At 34.5% G+C, this 21,705-nt stretch overlaps 1 protein-coding gene across 1 annotated transcript in view; it reads left to right on the plus strand.

Moving 5' to 3' along the window:
• The window catches only part of LOC107104537 (syntaxin-binding protein 5-like), a gene marked incomplete at its 5' end in the record, with an annotated part of 87,114 nt that extends 66,350 nt beyond the window's left edge, over positions 1-20,764 (plus strand). Inside the window, 12 exons of the mRNA XM_015404549.1 lie at positions 3,927-4,010; positions 5,041-5,164; positions 10,539-10,614; positions 10,750-10,904; positions 12,902-12,974; positions 14,051-14,198; positions 15,772-15,839; positions 16,346-16,386; positions 16,718-16,932; positions 17,110-17,285; positions 17,495-17,620; positions 20,578-20,764. Coding sequence (XP_015260035.1) covers positions 3,927-4,010; positions 5,041-5,164; positions 10,539-10,614; positions 10,750-10,904; positions 12,902-12,974; positions 14,051-14,198; positions 15,772-15,839; positions 16,346-16,386; positions 16,718-16,932; positions 17,110-17,285; positions 17,495-17,620; positions 20,578-20,764 — 1,473 coding nt within the window. The remainder of the gene's footprint in view (positions 1-3,926; positions 4,011-5,040; positions 5,165-10,538; positions 10,615-10,749; positions 10,905-12,901; positions 12,975-14,050; positions 14,199-15,771; positions 15,840-16,345; positions 16,387-16,717; positions 16,933-17,109; positions 17,286-17,494; positions 17,621-20,577) is intronic.
• Positions 20,765-21,705: the final 941 nt, after the last annotated feature.

A 21,705-nucleotide genomic window follows, 5' to 3' on the forward strand; every position in this document is an offset into this window, starting at 1 on the left:
TTTTTTTTTCTATGCAACACCAAATAGCAATGTCAAGTAAGGTTACTATTCTTAGAGCACTGGTCTATAGCTTATATGATATTTGTATAAAGAATTAGCCTTATATGTTGATTTTTTTAAAGTCGTTTTCATCTCTTCATGGCTCCCTATTCTTTTCTACTTTCTGGACTGCACAAGGCAGTATTCGCCCACATGAACAATTGGTATGCTAAAAGAATACTTCACCTGCCTCATTTTTCCACTGCAGTGTACTTCTACAAAAAAAGATAAATATGTAAATTTTGAAATTACCCTCCGTTACTATGGACACTCATTTTAAGACACTCATTTATTCCCATACTTCTGGCTGAGGTAGAATAACATTCTGCTAATTGTTCTTAAACGATGAAACCTATTTTTTGAATAACTGGACTAGTTCATAAATCAGCCAATTATTATTCTAAATGGGCAGATTCACCATTATTACTCATTCACTTGCATTCCCTTACTCTCATTATGTTTATGCACTACACATATGAACTAAATCACATGTATAGTATTAGTATAATTTTAGAAAAACCAGCTCTTGCATTGTTTTAGTGGCATATTATTGAGTCTACTATAAATAATGATGATATGCAGATGTTTAAATTTTTCTGTTAATGCTATGTGAACAAGGTGCAGTAGGGCTAGAATAGAATAGAATAGAATAAAAACAGCAGGAGGTGGAAAAAATGCACAGTTATATTGAATACTTATTTATATGAAAAAGAAATGGCTTTTTAAAGTTACAGTAAGCTGAACAGCAGAAGAGGAAAGCAAGTCTCGGAAAGGGAAAAATGCTGTGCAGCTATTAATCTTTTTTTAAATCCATGTTTACACAGATCTGTCAGATTTTAGAATCCAGACAGAGTTTGGTGAGGAAAACAGACCACTCCCTGTCATACACACCTGAATACCCATGAACACAGTCACACATTGTAGCAGTAATTTTGTTCTTTATAGTGAAATGCTAGGTGTTTCCAGAAGCCCATCTTATGAGTCATTAGTCAGGGTGTATGCTCTGGTAATCTATTGGAAGTCAGCATCTTAACACACATGTCTCTAGATGGTAGGCTTTTTTTAATTATTATTATTTATTTTTTTCGTATTCAATGGGAATTTTGAAGAAGGATGTAATAATACAGATAGTATGTACGTTTTTTTTTAATGGTTGTGATTTAATCAGAACCATCATTATAAGGGACTGTTTAATATCTATGCAAGTCACACGATGAAACCCCTGTACAAGTAAATACAACTGAAAACTCCAGAAGCTTGCATTCAGCCAGCTGACTCGCACCTTATTAAAGCACCTTAAACTATAGAAATATTAAGATGGAAAATTGGGAATGTTTTGAAACTAATCTTTAAAAGAAAACCTTGGGATGCTCCTATACTCCTATACCTCTAAACACACATATGTATTCTTGCTTATAGATAGAGTTAAATTAAAAATAGAAAATTAATACAAAAAAAATGCTTAGTGGAGAGCAAATTCCTTTCTTGCATACTCATTTGATTCTAATGCTTTTTCTATAATGGGTTTTCAGCTAATTAAATCTCGGCTTAAGCAGGGGAAAAAAAATGTTATTGCAAAGTTCTTGCTGTGGTGTTCTCCTTATAGTTTGTCTGTGGTGGGTTTGAGTTTCTGTTTTGCTTTTTAAATGTTCTTATTGTGTTTTAAGTCCCACTTACACCTACTGTAAACATAGGATTTTTCCTGTGCATTTTGTTTACATAGCTTTGCTCTATTTGCTTTCACTAACACGTTTTACTTGTTAGTCAATTGTTCCACAGCTGTCATCTGTTTGTCCTGGCAATGGTTGAGTATTCACAGCATGGCAGGGTTGTTTGCAAGATCATTTACAAAACGTTTTAAGACTTGTGTGGTTTTAATCATAATTCCTTTTTTAACTTCACCTAGCCATAACTTATTATTTAATTAATTCTTGGTTTGCTCTTGGAAATCTGCACTGGGTTTGTATATGTGACTCTTTTCTAGAATACAGACTTTTGCCAGATATCTATGAGCTCTGTCTGCAGGCTACTTAGACTGCTCCCCTGTCTGTTGTGCCATGTTTTTTTTTTATTTTCAGGCAGTCCAAGCTTTGTCAAGCAGTCTGACTCAAACCTCAATGTCAAAGCCATATAAAAGCAGCTGCTCATCTTAATGGAATAGGTCTGCCATCAAATATTACACACTGTTATTTTGAGAACATACTGTGCAGTATTGATCTTCTATCTGCATATTAGCAGTATTTTTTGTTGTTTTTTTCCTCTTCAGTGATGTTTTAATTAAAAACTTTAGGGTTGATGGGTTTTCTAAAGGGAAGCTTTTATTCTCAGCTTCACATACCCATTTCAATGTTTGAAATTTACCACAGGTTCTCTGCTCAGCAGGAAATCCATTTCCTCAGACTGGCTGTGCTCCTCCCAGCTCCACTGATCTCTCTCTCTCTTGTCATCTATGATCGGATTGCATCAATCAGCCCTTATCTTTTCCTGTTTTGTATAACCTCTGTAGGGTTTTGTTCCTGTCAGTACATATGAATATATTTGGGAGGTTTATAAAAAAGAAAGTAAAAAAAAAAAGGAATCAAAAACGCAGAAAGTTAGCGCCAAAAGACACTATGTTTTTCAATATTTTTTCTCAATAATATTCTAGCTGGATGAAGCAAAAATTATTCATTATGCGTGGCTGGAATGATTAAAGTGATTAACACTAAAAGTAATAAACATAGCCTAGAATAATGGATGCCGCAGTGTGTGTTGTTAAACTTCTCAGCAATAGGATCTTACAATCTCATGACCCCATCATTAACAAAGAAGGAAGTTAAGATGAGGCAGCAAAATTATTAAGAAAAGCTATTTGAAAAAGCAATTAGTGAATGCTATCAGGTAAAATATCGAAATCATACAAAAAATGTGAAAAAATATATAAAGTGCAGAATGAACATTTTGATGTCAGAGGATTTGAAAACTCAACGTATCTGATTTAGCACCACATATGGAAATTTATTAAATTAGACTTTTTGGGCAGTTGAAAAGATCAGAACAACATGAATTCATGGTTGTTAGCGTTATGTTTTTTTGTTTTTTCTTTTAACTACTTTGTCAAAAGAATCAGGAAAATTTGTGATGCTTATGTAGAACATGTGAACAATAAGTAGATGATGGTCAAACCCTTTACTGTAGTCAATCTACAGTTACTGTAGTAGAATGGACATTTTTTCCTGGGAATGTAGGTAAGAAATACCCAAGTGACTTCTTGAGTAACTGAGCATGAGCTAGTCCATCCTACAAGCTCTTCCACTATCACATGAAAGAAACTCCCAAATACACAGGGGTATTTTTTTATTTTATCTGAGGTCTTTTTCTTCTTATAAACTTGTAAGACAGGTAGCTTCTCAGCCATTTTCATATATAGTGAGAGTGGGGGAGCCACACTGATTGACAGAAATGAAAGCTCAACGGATACATAAATGCTGGAAGTTGCAAACATTTGCACATGGGACAATCAATAGATAAGACAGTCCCCCTGAACCTGAAAAAAAACCTTCTTCTATACCTTTAAAACAAAAGCATGTAGTATTTTTCTTTTGTTAATCCTCAGCTAAATATGTCTAGAATTGAAAATATTGTAGGGCTTGATTAGTTAGAAAAGACTGAACATCTTCACTTTGAAAAATCGATTCATGGGTCAAATTTCTGTAATTAATCTGATTTCTATTTAGGATAATAAGTTGCTTCACAGCTGCTGCCTGGGTGTGACATAAATTATTTATCAGATGTTTTGTATGTTCTATAAATAATTATAGGTTTTCTATAAAAAAAAAAATCTGATAAAATATGCCTTTAAACATTTTATGACTTTGTTTTCGCTTTCTTGTCATCCCTCTCTTCAGTTACTTATAGGATTTGAAGGTGGAACCATTGTGCAGTGGGACCTCCGGGCCAAGAAGGCTGACTTCAGAATTTACTATGATGAGGTACTTGCTATAACATAGTAACAGAAACTGTGGTCACGTGAATGTTGATTTCTCAAGAGACAGTTTTTATGATGCAGTTACCATCTTATTACTGTTTTTTTTAAAGAGTTAGTTGGTGGGCCAACATTTTAGCAAGGCTAGAATGTTACTTGAAGAATAATATTATACCAATGATTTAAAGGTCAACAGATGTGGTGTGAAGAGTCTGCTAAATTTTCTACTAAACAATTTAAAACCAGTTACTACTTAAAGAAGCTAGTTTCTTTTTTCATTTTGTTTTAGAATGAATTTTCTAGATGAGATATTTGTAAGTTGATAGGATATAAATACTGTATGCAAATTATTTGTGCTCCTCAAAATAATCCTTAATTTTTTTCCTGTTCATTTTTTTCAAACTTGTCACATTAGTTATTTATACATACACACAATTTCACCATAAGATGATAATGTAATCAGACTTAAAAACAAAAGATAATTGTACAGATGTTCATATACAATTTATATGGAAAGAAGTTATTAGAATAGAATGAGTTATGGGACTAAAAATGTGTCCTGTAAACATTATGATAATAGTTCTCTGACGAACAAAAAACCACTTGAAGCTGATCAATATCACATTCATGTGGCGGTGAATATGTGCACCAGGGTCAGCTTGCTTCATTCAGAATAACTTGATCCTGACAAGCATTTACATGCAAGCTAATCAAATTGCCAATCAGCCTAAACCAATCATTTGAGTTGATTTAAGATTTTATTCTGATCCTACCAAATCCAATCAAAATATTTTGACTAGCATGTTTACATTAGAGACTTTACTTATGACTATCTAAAGGTAGTCGTTGTGCACTTACGCAGCACTTCTGATATCACTTCTGATATCACTTCTGATATCACTTCTGATATCACTCGTTGTACGTCATTTTTGAAATTGCATTAAAGTCTCACACCACCTCAGTCTATAAGAATGTGTGAAAAGCAAATGTTTAAACGTTATAAAAGTTATATCTTTATCTTTGTCTTATTACCACAGGCTATCCATTCAGTCAGTTGGCACCATGAAGGGAAACAGTTTATGTGCAGTCACTCTGATGGGAGCCTAACACTATGGAACCTCAGAAACACCACCAAGCCATTCCAAGTCACCTTTCCTCATGGTGAGATACACTTACTTAAACTTCAGAGCAACATGCAACTTGGCAGGTTTCCATGTAGCTACTTGGATTGCAACAATTTTACAGTTTCATGGGAGTTTGTTTCAGATTGGTGGAGCATCACTTCTAAAAGTTACTTTCCCATGTTTGGTTATGGTTTTCGGTATACATACGTCAGAAGACCCGAGATGTCTGTTTAATTGAAACAGCCTGTTAATTTATTTTGGAGCTAAGCCATTCAATGATTTATAACAAACTATTATAAACTATTTAATAGTTTATTCTCTTGATATACTGGGAACCAGTTTAACAACTTAAAAACTGTGGTGATGTGCTCCACCTCCTTAGTTTTAGTAAGGATGTGAGCAGCAGCATTTTGTAGCTGTAGCTGTCTGATGGACTTATTTGGCAGATCTATAAAGAAACCCTACAAGGTATTAATATTACAAAAGACAAACACATGACCTCGTTTTTACAACATCTTTAAATATGTTAAATGGCTGGTAATTGTCAGGAAGGTGTTTTTAATATTTTTTTCAAAATTCTTACTGATAAAGGATTTGAAATAGGTTTGCAGTTCTGCCGTAGCAGCTTGTCCTAAATGCTCTTTTTCCAACAGCAGTTTGAAAACTTCTGTTTTTAGGGCCTGCAGGAACATGGCAAATAAGGCACGAACATTATTGCTTTTGCTGGTAATGTCAGAGAAAATTCTTCTGCATGCATGCTTTGTTTTTGTTTTTAAATAATGTCCCTTTCGTAAACTGGATTGTTGGAAATTATTGGGGTACTAAAAAAAAAAAAAAACATCCTTCAGGGGTTTTTCTCTGTTTGGTTTTAAGCCATGGATACCGTAAATTATGTGGTCTTGGTTAAGTTGCATCTAACAACTGTATTTAAAAATACGAATTGCAGCTATTTAAATCACCTAATTAGAGTACCTCAAAGGCTTACAAGAGACTACCCTAACTCATAGAAAAACCAGAGCCATTTTGGATCTTTCTCTGTTCTCTTTTCCCCTGGGATCCTGCAAGGCTCATTTCTTAGCCCTTCCTTATTATATCTTGTTTTCTTGAGTTATAAATGTGCTTTTCATTTTCATGCTGACCAGTGCCAGGTATATGTTCCCTTGAGACAAGAAGAAACCATTTTTTTTTTTTGCAGTCAATATTTGAGTGCCTTGACAAAGTAAAAGCCTGGATGGTTCTCACAAGAAAGGGGAAGCATGGGAAGTCATGTTTTAGCCTCGTTTTACTGGCCGCCTGTTTATTTCAGGCTTAACTTTAACATTCTTTATTTGTTTCTAAATCTTTAAAAGGCCCCGTAATACCACTTTGAGTTTCTTGAATTACATTGCCCTTCCTGTTCACTCCAGTCAGTGTATCAGCCTTTGCTGGATATGCCAAGGATACAATGAAAGCTTGGAGGTGACAGACCTTTTTCTGTGGCAGTTCCAGGACTTTGGAAATAACTTTATGAAGTTGAATAGTTGTTTAAGACATCTGTGAAGGCCTTAACACTTCAGAAGAGAACAGGAAATCTACTAAAACCTGACTATCCTTGTAAAGATATAGACCATAGAAGAAGAGCATTAATCAGTGGAGAAGCCAGGAGGCCTATGGTGTCTCTGGAGAAACTGCAAAGATCCACAGTTCAGCAAGGGGAATCTGTTGACAGAGCAACTATTAGTCGTTTACTGTACTCAACAAATCTTACTAATACGAAAGGATACAAAAAAATAAATAAATAAAAAGTCTTGTTGGCAGTTTGGTAGAAGTCATGGGGGCACACCAAGCCTGTGAGGGAAGGTGCTCAAAAGGACACAAAATAGAAGAGGATTGAGCTCTTTCCTTTGAGTAAAGCAGAAAAGCAACAGCAGATATCACCTTAAGCACATTTTGCATAATCTAAAGCACGGTGGTGGCAGCACCAGACTGAGGGGATGCTTTTTTTCCAGGACGCATGGATAAAATTTGTAAACCTTAATAGTTCTTTCTAAAATAAAATTATGCATTGCACTACATGAAGCTGACACCGCTAGTTCCAAAATATTTATGGTGTTTGTCAACAGGCAAGCATTCCTAAAACAATTTAGATAGATACCAATAGATAGGTTCACCTAAGGGTCTGTTAGTTAGAATGGTACTGGTTTAAGAATTTGTTTTTTTGTGGTGTTTCATAATATGATAAACATTAAAACAATGCCATGTTGCAAATTCAAATGTCAGGTCATAAGTAGGGACTTGTATTTGTGTCTTTAAAGACTGTTTAAAGTATTAATAAATGTGCGTTCTCAGTTTGTCACTTCACAGAAATGTGTTTTATTAAACACCAGTCTGAATTATTAGGAACTCACCTAAGCATAAATAATATTGTAAAACTAATTAGAAATATGTCAGTTTTCTCTCTCTTGACACGATGGAGAGTGTCTGCTAGGGCCGATGAAGCCACGCCCACATGCTATTCTGCTTCACAGCAACAATTTTTTTTTTTTTTACTAAAAGCTAACTTGTATATTTACATTCTAATTTTTTTTCTAAATTATTATTATTTAGGTAGGATCAGTGCAAGCTTAATGCATATGCGACTTATGTTCAATAGGGAAGCCCAGGACAGTTGCTCTGCTCTCTGATCTAAAACTGTTGCATCTGAGTCCCTGTTAGTGTTTTGGATGGCGGGGGGGTTATAAACTTTTTCCTAATGGCCTTAAACTCAAAGTGATCTGTGCTATCATGTGTTGTCACCAGAGTCTCCAACATGACAGGAAAAAGTAGTTAGATTTTTCACTAGTCACTTTTTTGAAGAGAACAGTTTAATGGCTCGAAAAAGTGGTAAATATAGCGCAAAGTCACTGAGTCTGCAATAATGCAGATGCAGCCTCGCAGTTTTGTTTGATACTACTGGGCCAGCAGTGGGCGGGCCTATGCTGAAGGCAGCTGCGTGATGACATAAGATCACAATTTTATTCACACCAAAAAAATCCTGAAACACAGAAGAATTGAAACCTAAATTCCAGTGCCACAGTGCATACATAAAAGGTTGGGTGACTTACATACCTTTATGACATTTTTACCGTTTTTAGAATTCTCTTAACTCCGTCTTTAAGCCTGTCCTTGAAAGAATAAAATTTGGTCAAAGCACACTCTCAGTCACCTTGAAATATTTTTACATGCTCAAAGAAAGAAAAATAGTGAAAATTCTAATCACTGTGAAATTTTAAGCAGTGGCTCAGCTGAATGAATTTAATATTGTGCTTGGAAGAATTCAAAGTGTGCTTTAAATTTCCATTCCTACTTCTGTTAGTTTACTGGCATGGCATCTTGACAGAATGCTGTTTTCTCACTTTGAACTATAAAATTACAGAACATTGATGCATAAGAGAAACTAAATGGCAATATGATTTTCTTAAGTTAAGGGACTTCTTATTCTATCTTGTTTTGTTTTTTTTCTCTTCATTACTGATTATCTATAATCTGTTTGGCCGGATACATAACTAAAATCGAAGTAAAGGAAAACTAAACACATGCAGAAAGGATTTCATCCACTAGCAGTTTTGTAGAGTCTGTCTGATTTCTAGACAGATGTAAGTAGATATAAGTGCACAGGCACGAAATGTACCTGTCAGTTTAGATAAAGGGTTTTCTGTAGAGAACATTCAGTTAGATCTGGAGTCTAAAACATTTTTGAACCAGGATGATGATGATGGAGGGCCTGTGCATCTCAACAACTCCCACGAACCCTGAGGTATACAGTAGGCTACCAGAAGCACTCAGGATGTAGGGAATTTGCAATGTTCTTCTGTTCATTTTGGATGGCAACACAACTCTATAACTCATGAATCTGAGTTTGAAGGGGTGGAAAAGAAAAAACAAGTACAATAGCAGGTGGAGGTACAGTGCAGGGAAGTTGTGCTGTAGGCTTCATTTCTATGTTGTGATGCTATGTAGCAGTCTCTAATATTCTCTAAGAACTTTTTCTGCAATGGTTAGGGAATGCAAATGATAAAGACTAAAAGACAGTAAGACAACTTGGTCCAAGTGATTACAGGGAAAGCCCCAAAGAAAGCAATGCAACATGGGGCCTAGAACTTTTTGCCTGTCACTGGATTGGTTAACTTTGGTTAATATTGTTTATTGTTTTCCATTAAACAATTTAAATCACAAACTTCATTTTTCCAATACATACTTCAAAAGATATAATTCTAATGTAAGACATGTTTGACAAGATAATTTCTTAGATATCTTTCTGGTTATAATTCACCTTGACTATCCTAACAAATAAAGAAACGGATAAATCAAAATAATTAAGTGCAAAAAGTATTTTTTATTTTAGGCTTTTAACATTTATTAATATTTTACCTTAATAATAGCAGTAAAACACTATAATTGCTATAATGTACTGGATTAATTAGCATACTGAGCTGTATTTAGTACTGTTATCAGCATTTAGGGTATAAATAGCTAAATTAGTAAGGAAAATCACAGAAGTTACAATCCATACTTAGGCATTTGTGAAATTAGCTTTTAAATATGTTATTTGCTTTTTAATTTTCAGAACAAAAGACGCCAAATGATATATATCTCCTATTTACTAAAATACATATATTTTAAATCTGATATTGAGAAACAAACTCTGACTAGACTGAAAAATGTTTTTTTAAGCATTTCAGATTGTTTGAATTATGTCTATATTATCATCAAGGAAAATTGTAATAAATTAGTATGAATATGATTATCTATTTAATTAAGCTCTTATTCATTTTTTAAATTGCCTTTTTATCCACATTACTGTATTCAACTGGCCCACGCTACGGGGGGTCTTTTACTTTCATTTTACTTTTCTAAGTTGACTTTTGTTCAAAATTCTGTCTCCCTGAAATAAAAACCAAATGCTTCTCTTCTTTCAAACATAGATTACTTCTTTTGGAATAAACTGCTGGATCATATTGTTAGATTAGCTAGAAGGAAAATAACTTTATAGCAGTGACTGTGATAATGATCTGCCATCCCTCCAAATAAACAGAAAAAGAAATGGAGACATAAGTGTTAAAACTTTTCATAATTTTATTGACACAACCTGGTTGTCAGCTTGCATGATCCTTAAAGCAGCAGAGGAGAGGGTTGTGAATGTGAAAGAGTTAATAAATACATACAAATAAAAAATAAACAAAATTACTTAAAATGATCAAGAAAGAAAAAATATCTTCTAATTAACAAAAGGCAACGTATGCATTTAGTCTAATCTGGAATGTATTTACAGTTTGCAGAGGAAGTAATGCTTCTAAGAAATTGATAACCGAGATCCTTAAAAGAAATGCTTATTTTCAGTTAAACTGAAGTAAATATTTCATCCCATTATTTTTCTTATTGCAATCATACAGGAAAGATACAGAAGGATGGGAGAAAGGAGTCATGCAAACCAATATTGAAAGTGGAGTACAAGACCTCAAGGAGCAGGTTTGTTCTCTCGAATTTCCATTTTTGCAAAATTTCATACAATGTTTTTTTGGATTGTCTTTTTTTATAAGTGCTGACACAAGCTAAGCAAAGCAAACTGTTGTTAAGAAAATTTAAATTCTTCTTTTGCAACAGTGAGCCTTTTGTCATCTTCTCTGGTGGTCTTTCATATGACAAGGCGGGACGACGACCAGCTTTAACCATCATGCACGGCAAGGCCATCACCGTTTTAGAAATGGACCACCCTATTGTAGAATTCATGGTCCTCTGTGAGACGCCGTACAATAATGGTATGTACATAGGTTACAATTCTCATAAATCTTTATTGTACCTCTGTTCAAAGGTTTTAAAACCATGTGTTGACAGTCCCAAGATGTTTGGGAATGATAACACAGAATCCTGGAATTACCTTCATACATTACTTACTTAACATTTTATATATTTGTCCTTTAGTATGAATATTCTTCTGTCCTTGTGTGTGTCTAACACAGTTTAGCAGTAAGCCTAACTACAGTCAAATGAATATGTGAGTCAGGATGTATCTTCCTTACCGCCACTTTATTTCACTCAATCACGTATATGGAGTAAAACTTTAATGCAGACATAAAATAGCTACTTTTAGTTTAGAATCATTAAAAAACATTAAACAGAAACTTGGAGTTCAATGTTAACATTAAAATAAACTAACGTAAAACCATTGGCATCATATAGTAGTCAAACCTCACATTTACTGTAAACATTCTCCACAAATAAGATTTAAACAAATTTTACTCTCGAATATTAAATTCAAACTTACAGACAGTGGTGTCAATGGCATAAACAAAAGGCAGATGGCAGTGGATGACATTTTTTTTTTTTTTTTTTGAGGTTTTTACGGCACTAGTGGCTCGTTTTTTTTTCTGATAAAGCAGGCTGACAGGAAAGGAGGAATGAGTGAGGTGGAGAGACATGCAAAAAAGGACCTGAGGTCGCAGTCAAACCTGGAACTAAGACCTCTGTAAATAGGTAGTGCACGCTCATCACTGTAAAATGCATAGACATACATGTAAGAGTAGAGCCCGCATTGGCTGTTGCGGCGGAGAAATTACGGACGCCATCTTGGGGACGTCGACCTGCTCTAAGCCCTAATGCTACGTTCACACCGCACATGATTGAAACAGCAGAGGCAGCTGGTTTACATTCAAAGTCAGTGGTCGAAGGGCATCAAGGTGCAGAGAAAGGTCCTGCAGCATCTTGAGCAGCAAGAGCAGTGCATCTTGATAGATCTGAGCAGCCGCAGCACTTCATGAACTGAGCATCATAGGTGCATTATTCGCTAAAGAAACAGCAGCTGGAGTTGGTAAAGTTGAACTTTTGCTGCTCAACGCACCACATCAACCAATCAGAGAAGCTCATCTAAGAGCTGGCAGGGAGACGGACACAGCACTGCTGATCCAGATCACTATGATCACTCCTCTGAAACAGTTTATGAATGCCTAAATTAACTTAAAATGTTGAAACCTGCCGGCAAAATATGTTTGCTTGTGTGATTCTGGTGCCTGTAGTTTGTATCACACACGCACCTAAAAAAGCTAACACCTACTTCCAGCCGTGATGAACTGTAGCAGAAACCTGTCTTACAACAAATTAAAGGGCAGAACAATAACACTACTGGGGTAAAAAACAAACAATTTGGCTCATTTTGTTTATCGTCTTCTGTGTCAAATGTGTGCTGGTCCAGTCCTGTATGAATTTAAATTTACTAAAGTTGGGTTATTGTTTCCAACTGGCTTTCAAGAGTTAGACTTTCAAATTTAAAGTAAAACAGTAATAATAAATCAAAGACTATAAAACATATGTGAAAAAGTCAAGAGCAATGCTTTTTGAAGTGTTTAAAAACAAGGTTTTTGAATACCACCATACCACCACCGACATGTTAAACCATCAATACAATGAAACTAGGACCTTGTCATTTTGTTTTGCCGTGGCTTAAAAAAGAAAGTAAAAAATTAAAATATAAGCTGGATAAAAAATGTTACATTTCAACTATTAAAGTTTATTGTTTAAATCATACTGTGGTCCCCCTTTTTGAGAATTCTTCATGATAGTTCTTGTAAAAGTGCCTTAGAAAAAAAAAAAAACATTGACGGTTCTATAAAATCTTAAATCTACTGTTGATAGTGTAAAAGTGCTTTTTTGTTTTCAGGATTTTTGTAGTACCGGTAAATACTCTAATATTATCCCAGAATCTATTAAAAAGACAACTGGAATCTAAATGATCCCAACTGGTTTGTATTCATACCTACAGAAGTCCAGGAGCCTTATGCTGTGGTGGTGCTCTTGGAGAAAGACTTGATTGTGGTGGATCTCACACAGAGCAAGTAGGTGTTTCACATACCCTCCCAAACACCACCCACCCCCACACTCACACACACAAACACTTGCTGCGAGGTGAGACTGATGTGAAATCACCAAGCGAGACCTCTGAGCTTCTCTTTTTCTCTTTTTGACAAGCGACATCATAATGCATTACCACTGAGGAAAGGCAAGTCTACACCTTCAGGATACCAATAGAAACCCTTTTTGTCACAGTTTTCACCCAAAGATAAAATTATTTTTACATGTAAAATTTAACCTGAGTCTCAATTTTAAATTAATTAAAGGACATATCATTAATACTTTCAGAGAGGAAAATCTGTATAAATTTGTATATGAAAATGTTTTTTTGTTTTTTTTAGAAGATTTCTCACTTCAGTTGAAACTCTGTCTTGCAGATTTCTATTTATTTTTTTTTTTATTAATATTTGTCCTAATCTGGTGTTATAATCCAATCACTGCTTTCATGGTGCAACTTCCACCATCTTAGTTAATTAACCTCCAAAGGGTGAAATAAAGATAGAAAATGCTGATGAAAATAAATTAAGAGATAAACACCTTAGCCCCCAGAGTATGTTTGAATAGTGGATCAACACTTCAGTTCAAATCAACTTGCTCTGAAAATTAGATTTGATAATTACAGCAGTCAGATATTAATGTCTCCTGATGGCTGTACTGTTAGTTCACCCAGATTGTATTTTGTATTCTCATTGATCAGCAGTAAGTTGTGTTGAAGCTGACACAGAGTTAATACATGTCTGCTGTTCAATAACTAAATTAAATTTTCACTGTTGGTGTGTTTTGCTGTCCGAGCCTTTTTTGCTGACACATTGTAAAGTTAATATTTTAGTAATATTTGACATACTGTTAGGCCATTTTAACATTATTTCTATTATTAGATAGAATTATAAGTACATAGTGCTTTATATACATTTGTATTGTTAACAATGTACTTTTACAGCTTAAAATTAAAGTAGCTTTTAGAAAGAAAAATACACTTTTGATTTTGCAACACTTTCTGCTTTATGTGTTATTGTTCTTATATCCTGGTTTGATGCTTTTCAATTGTTGTGTCTTACAGCTATCCTGTGTTTGAGAACCCATATCCCATGGACATCCACGAGTCTCCTGTAACCTGCACGGGTTATTTTGCAGATTGTCCACCAGACATTATCCCGATTCTCTACTCAATAGGAGCGAAACACAAGAAGACCGGCTACAGTCAAAAGGTCCATTTAATACTGAAAACAAATAATTAAGAAAGAGTTCTGCGCTTCTTTGTTTTTTTTTTTTTTTGCTTTTACGACCTTTTTAAGCAATATAAAAGCATTCAAAGGAGAATCCCTTACAGTCATGTGTGGCTATTATTTATATAGTGGCTAACAATTATACAGTATATGTTAGGGGCGGCGGTGTCTTACACCTTATTTATTGAATTCAAATGTTAAACTGTCTTTAGGATCTTTGCAAATAGTTTTTTTTCTCAACACATTTCTGTGTGTATTCCCTGGAAAACGTAAATCCTTACAAACTCTGACATTTCTAAAAGGCTGCAAATATTCACATATCAACTCGTTAAACAACAAATAGATGCTAGAAGCTCAATAGAAAAAATAGCTTTTCTTTTAACTGCTAAAGAGTGACTATTTAAAACTAGCATCCTGGACTATAGGTATGCATCTCCTGCAATAGGTATGCATCTACTGCAAATGGGATTTGATTTTTAGTTTCTTACTCGTCTTTTTCTTCATCCATTGTAATCAAGTAAGCAACTCTTTTAATACTTAAACAGATCACTTTGAATGTCTTTTCCTCACAGCTTCCACATTAAAGATTGAATGGTTCAGTAACTGAACAATAAACAGGATTTTTTTAAGGCACAAGAGGATTTATAAGAGCATCTGTAATTATTGTGCGGGATAAATTAAAATATTATTTATTTGTCCACTTGTTTTTTATTCAGCTTACTGGAATATTTATCTTTTTTGCCATCCAGATAAAACATTCTCAGAGATGTCCTTAATGTTCGGCTGCAATATGTAGAGATGGGTAGATCGATCCTAGAATCCATAATAACAATACCAAAACTGGTAATGATATTAAACTATAGTCCAGTGAAAAGACCAATAATTTTTTTGTCTCTTCTGCACGCTCTACTGCTGCAGATTCACCAAAGTCTTTTTTTTTTTTTAGATAAAAATGTTTTAACATGCTTGAAATTGCTTTAAACTTAATTTGTTATTTTTCCGTTGTTCAACTATCATAAAATATTAAAGTAAAAAATCACAAAAAAAAAACACCAAAAGATGAATACATTCATGATACATAAAACTTTAATTAAATAAAAGTATCAATATCAGTACCAGCGATACTGACTCATGGTATCTTACTTACTTAATCGCATCGATCAAAATAGGAATTATGCTGCAAATTCCTGGAACTGCCCACCTCTAGCTATTAGGACTAAGGCGGACCTAATGGAGAGAACATGCTTTGGAACAATTCGGTTTTTTTGTCTGTGTATTCAGACTTTTATAAGAAAATCTGTTACATTCCTACATAAGACAAATTATTTAACCCCATAGAACAATTTTCATAGAAACCTTATTAGTGCATTTCATTATCATTATGATCCGTTTAGTTTTAAATCAAACCCAGTTTTGGATTATGGAGTGAAATCATGCATGTCTGTCAAAAGTTATGGGAGTTTGAAATGATTTTCAAAAAAGATTTTACAAACACTGGGGTCAACAATGAGAATATGTTGTAATTAGAATTTAAAATGATGTTTTCTCTCTTAAGGAGTGGCCAGTTGGTGGTGGAACATGGACATTAGGCTCCCACACTTATTCAGAAATCATCATCACAGGGTAAGTCTGACATTTTGACAGAAATGGAAGAAAAAAGAACATCTGAGGGATTTCCGCTTGCCCTTCACACAACTTATTATGTATATGTAATAATGTTTCACTTATTTCACTAGTGTGACCTGAGTCTATTCCAGGCTAAGGAGAACCGGTGTCTTTTATGGGGCTGACAGACATGTTAACTTATTCTCACACACAGGGTGTGCAATAGCTGAGTTGAGTCTCTGATGCCAATGTGGAGAGCATTTTCTTAAGAGCCAGTGTGAAAATTTTAAAAATCTCAGATCATAACGAAGGTTTTTTCAGAGGAACCTAAGATTTGAATTTGTTCTTCTCAGTTAAGGCAATATGAATGGCTTTACTGCAGATTTAAAGACAGTTGCAACTTCTAAAATAAGAACAAATAACTAATTAAAGAAAGGTAAATGCTTTCCGTTATGTTGTAGTGCTCTGCTTAAAAGATAAAAAAAATTAACTGTTTTTTTACTTGCTTTTTTGTTGTTGTTTAGACATGCTGATGGGTCAATAAAGTTTTGGGATGCATCTGCATGTAAGTCGCTTCTCTAATAATTTCCTTGTCATTTTAGAAACAACTCTGAAATATTGATTTGAGATCATCTCAGGTTTTCTGTGACACATCAAGATCCAATAAACAATATGAGATCCCCGATGAGTCACTTCCATTTTGCCACAGGCTTGAAAGAGAGGACACCAAAGCAAATTAATAGCCCTCTCATGATAGGGAAAGCTGCACAGCTAATTAAGCAGGTTGCCTAGAGTTATATCAAAGCTATTACCAGAAAGAGACATAAAATAGCACATGAAAACGAGGTCTCGCCAAAGAAAAAAGAAAACCAGTGTGTTCTAATTTGTTTTAAAAGTCACGCTACAGATGTTGTACAAGCTAAAGACCTCCAAAGTGTTCGAGAAGCCAAAGCCAGGTGATGGTCGGGCTGCTGAGATGGGGGAGGACGATCCTTTTGCTGTCCAGATGGTTAGCTGGTGCCCTCATAGTCGCATCTTCTGTGTGGTCGGCATCTCGGCACACATTATTCTGTATCGCTTCAGTAAATATGAAGCCAACACTCAGACAGTGGTGAGTAAAAATAAGAACCTGGTAAGGAAGATTGCAAACTGACTATCTGATGTCCTGCAGATGTTTGCAGTTTTTAAGCCATTTCTGCATTTTGAAAATAATAGATTGAATAAAACTTGTAGTTATAGTTATGGTTCTGTGGACTCATTCATATTTCTGCATTTCTGTCATTTCTAGTCCTTAGAAGTGCGTTTGCAGTGTGAACCGGAGGATATTATTACTCCATCTGAGAATGAAAACAATCCCTGCTTCTCAGAGCCCACATCTCACTCACCCCAAACCCACTACCAACATCCTGTTAGCCCTGGAAGCAGAACACCCGACGGAGCTAAAGACAGCGTCCCCTCTCTCAAGTAAGCTTGTGGTTCAAACAGAATACAAAACATAATTCCTGATAAGTAAGGAAATACTGACATTTACATACAGAAACATTAAGTGAAAAAAAATTAAATAAAAACAACTCAGAGGCAGAAATAATCAGTAGGAGTTGTGTGTAATTCCTTTTAATCTTTCTGTTCTCTGTGGCAAAAACACTTGCTTCTCTCCCTTAAATCTGTTTTAGAGTGAAGGAAAAAATGGTTCGCGTCCCTCCTGGCTATCAGTCAGACTTGGTCATCCAGCTGCTGTGGGTAGACGGTGAGCCACCACAGCAAATCACCAGCCTGGACATCAATTCTGCATATGGCTTGTAAGTTCTCAGACAGATTATGTCAAACCACATCAGTCAGTCAGTCAGTATGTGAACCTGGTTATCTGATACACATGTTTGAATGTTTAAACTGAAATTGAATTAACAAACTTAAACTACATAACAAAAACAGATTTTTTTTTTCAATACACCAAAATACATTTTCAGAGCAAATAAATGATTCTTTAAACTATTTAACTCTGCATCAAAGGAATATATCTAAATTTGTTTTTTTAATTAGATAAATACAGATTCAGTCAGGATAGTTCAATTTCATTTTCTGATTGCACAAGTTTCTGCACACATTACACTGGGATAAGTGTCCTAAACTATCCAAAACCTGAAAAAATTAGAGAAATCTTTCCAGAAAAACAACAGCTAAATATATTTACTTATTTTTCTGTGTCTGTGTGGAAAAAGGACCCTTTTAAGGAAAATATATACAGTACTTTTAAATTTGGCTTTCATGCTTGACCCATTGTGAATCAGAGAAAAATTCACAATACATCAAATCCTTTGCATCCAATTCTTCTGATTAACAAAAACTAATGTGTGGTTGTTTTGTCCTGAAAAAATAATCGCTCAAAGTAATCAGTAAAAGCTGCTTATTGATCACATGTATGCCCTTAGCGACTGTCAGTGAACTGAACTGTATCTTTCAAGGTGTTAATATTTTGCAAACGTTCAGTCAGAATAATTCTAAAGTCATGTAGGTGAACACCACCTTCATCTATATTTTTCCTTTTTTATAGGAAAAAAGGAGAAAATCCTTAAGGTGCAGCACATAGTCTACTTTTCAGGGGCTGACATAAAACAATTGCATATTCCATTTCTAATTCCATTCAGGGAAAGTTTAACTATGACTAAATCCTAAACCATTTATAAATATATTCTCTTTTAAACCACACATGGTGTTGAATATGCATAGCTCTGCCCATCTGTCTTTTAGCTTCTGTGTTTCCTTTGGGCTGGCTTTGTTACATCTAAACAGGTTTTTATGAATTTGGGTTTTAGAAGGTGTTTGGGGTTTCAAATGGCATTAAATATACATAATCAGAGGCAGGAAGCACATTTGAACATACAGGAACTGTATGTCAAGCAATAACGAAACAATGTTAATTTTGCAGCACACTAAGAAACACTAAATATAAGACTAGATGTAAAAAAAAAATGGCATGTTATGGTGCAAATTAATTAAATTCTCTTTAAAAAAAAATGCTTTTTCATATAATTTGAACAATTTTTAATCATAGAAAAGAAACATATTTTTAAACACTGCTGTAGTAGGGAATAGAAAATGTGAACGTGTTTATGCAGCAGTAGCACACCTCCTTTCTTTTTTCCTTTTAAGAATACTAAATAGCTTTTCTTTGAAAAGAGCCTCGCTTCTCAAAAACCAATAAAGTCACAGCTTGGTTTAAAAAGCTCAGTGTGGTTCAAGGCCAATGCATTTTTTGAAATTTCTCATTTAAAGCTTTCCACAATTTGAACATGGCCACTGGATATTGATTTATTTTGTTGTCTCTAATTGACTTTTCTATGAATATAAACTCTTAAATAAAAAAAAAAAAAGAGAGAATTAAATATATTTTGTTGATATTACTTAGCTTTCAGTGCAGAGGAAAAGTAGTCAACTGGATATATAACTACAACAACTGTAGCTTATAAAAACTGTTACATAATTAATTGTACAGACTGTATAGCCAAGGGTATAAAACATTGAATAAAATAATGATTATCCCTCCATCAGCTAACATATATGAAGAAATGCCTTAGGACATTAAGTAGTGCTGCTATTGGTTCAATTTCAATGAAACTGATTCTGTTGTTAATTTTAAACATTTATTAGCTGTTTTTTAAGTATTATTCTGTTAACAGTTGCTATTTGATTTTATTGTATATATGTGTACAGCATTAAGTCACAGATAATGTCCTCTCAGGGTCCTTTATAGGGCAAACAGATCTTATTTATTTTCAATATATACAATCAAATTAAATTCTATTTAATAATAATAGAACTTTATTAATCTCACACTAGATAAATTTACCTCCTACTTTAACCCATCCCCTTGGGGAGCAGTGGGCTGCCACTGTGCGGCGCCAGGGAGCAGTGTGGGGTTAAGGGTCTTTGCTTAAGGGGCCCAGAGTGCAGGCTGTGGGAGTGGGGCTTGGACTCAGGACCTCTGGCACCCAAGCGCAACCACTCCCTCTGATATATTTAAACTAAAATGAAATCTCTTTTGTTATGATCGTACTGTTAGGTTAAACTTAAATCAAATAATATTTGATTTAATGGTGTTATGTTACATTGCAGACATTTTTTTTTTTTTATTTATATAATGCCAGTTGGGGAAAACTGATCTATCTAGAGAAGCCCATTGATCGCTTGATTTGCATCAGCCCCTTATCCTGAACAAGCATACTGTATTGTGAAAGTGAAGAGCTAGTCTTGAACCACACTCAGTCATAGTGGCTATTTCCTCAGCTATTTAAAAATTGACTGACATAAACATCCAGAACGAAAGCCACTCAATTAACTAAAAAAAGAGACTCTGAAACACAGAAGCTTTACTTTAATAAAGTATGAAACGTGTCACACAAAATTAAACAAAAATGTCTTGTGCTTCAAGTGCTGAAGGTTTTTCATACGGGATGATTTAAGGCTATCAAGTTCCTCTTGATCAATCATACTGTACCTCAAGAGCCAGGAGGAAACAGCTGACTCTGGATGTTCTGGGAAACGTGGCATTAATATTGAAATCACAGCAGCATCAGCAGTGTAAGATAAAGACAGGCTTTTGTTGTATGTAATTGCATCAAAATTTCAGAGTTCATTTAACAATTTTTTAAGAGCTTGTGTTTCACCTTCTATATTAAAGAGAGAAACCTTGTGCAAAAGATTGCATATGTTTTTTGTAACTTTTTTTTGCTTCTTTCCTGTATGTTTGTGTATCCAGGTTGGCGTTTGGGAATTGTAACGGGCTTGCGGTGGTTGACTACTTACAAAAAACAGTTATATTGTGTATTTCAACACTGGATCTATACGGAGCCACCGACCCCTACCAACGCCTTACCCGTTCCCCCCGTAGGAACCGGCAGTCCACCTCAGGTAGCACACAAAAGCATATCTGCCTTGCTACATAAACCTGCCCACTGATTCACTAACCAAGCACCTAAACAACAAAGTGTCAACAACACTGCTCTATCTTTCTGACTCAATCCTCTCTTCTGATTTTTTTCCTCTGTTGCTTTTCCTTTTCACATCTGCCTCAAAGTACTCTATTTCCATTTTTAAAAGTATGCAAATCTGACCCGTTTTTAGATGAATAATTAAAAAAAAACATTAGATCAGTAGTTTTCCTTTATTACCCATAAATACCATATGTTGTAAGTCTAAATAGTAGTGAATGAAGTAGAAAGGAGTGCTGCTTGCCTTGTCCTAACCTTTTGGTTTCTTTCAAGTTAATATCCGTTTCCATTATATAAATATTTTTAAAAATGAGTTAAAGATGTCCTCATCAGAATGTTGAATTTTTCTTTGTTTTCTGTTACTGAGACAGGAATTTGCAACTACATAGTTAATGTGCAAAATGACATAGGAATTAAGGAAATCAGATTTTTTTTTTTTTTCGGTAATTCAGTTTTCTATGTGCAAAACATATAAATCAAATACATCGTTTTTAAGCTCTGTATTTTATAATTCATTTACACATACGTCTTTAAGCGTGAAGTAATTAAAAAGTAAATTTAACACCCATTTAAAGATCCCAATTTTCGTAAGGTAGGCTATGCATAATCTAATTATTGACAATTAAATCTGATTAAATATACAGTAAAAAGCACTACATTTACAGTATTGCCCTGTCCTACATTGGTATTGAGATTATACATTTTTACGTTAGAGATGTATACATTCAACAAATTACTAACTACGTTTAGAAAGCTACAATATTGTTCCAACAATGGGCCACTTAAATGCAACATGGGTTTTTCATTCCTTTAGAGGATACTTCTACTAAGAACTACTAAGCTAGACTAACAATAGCATGTTTTGGCTCTGTTTTGGTTTTAATAGTTGGTCATTT

This window comes from Cyprinodon variegatus, unplaced genomic scaffold (assembly GCF_000732505.1).
Source record: "Cyprinodon variegatus isolate N-32 unplaced genomic scaffold, C_variegatus-1.0 Scaffold1783, whole genome shotgun sequence".
NCBI lineage: Eukaryota > Metazoa > Chordata > Actinopteri > Cyprinodontiformes > Cyprinodontidae > Cyprinodon > Cyprinodon variegatus.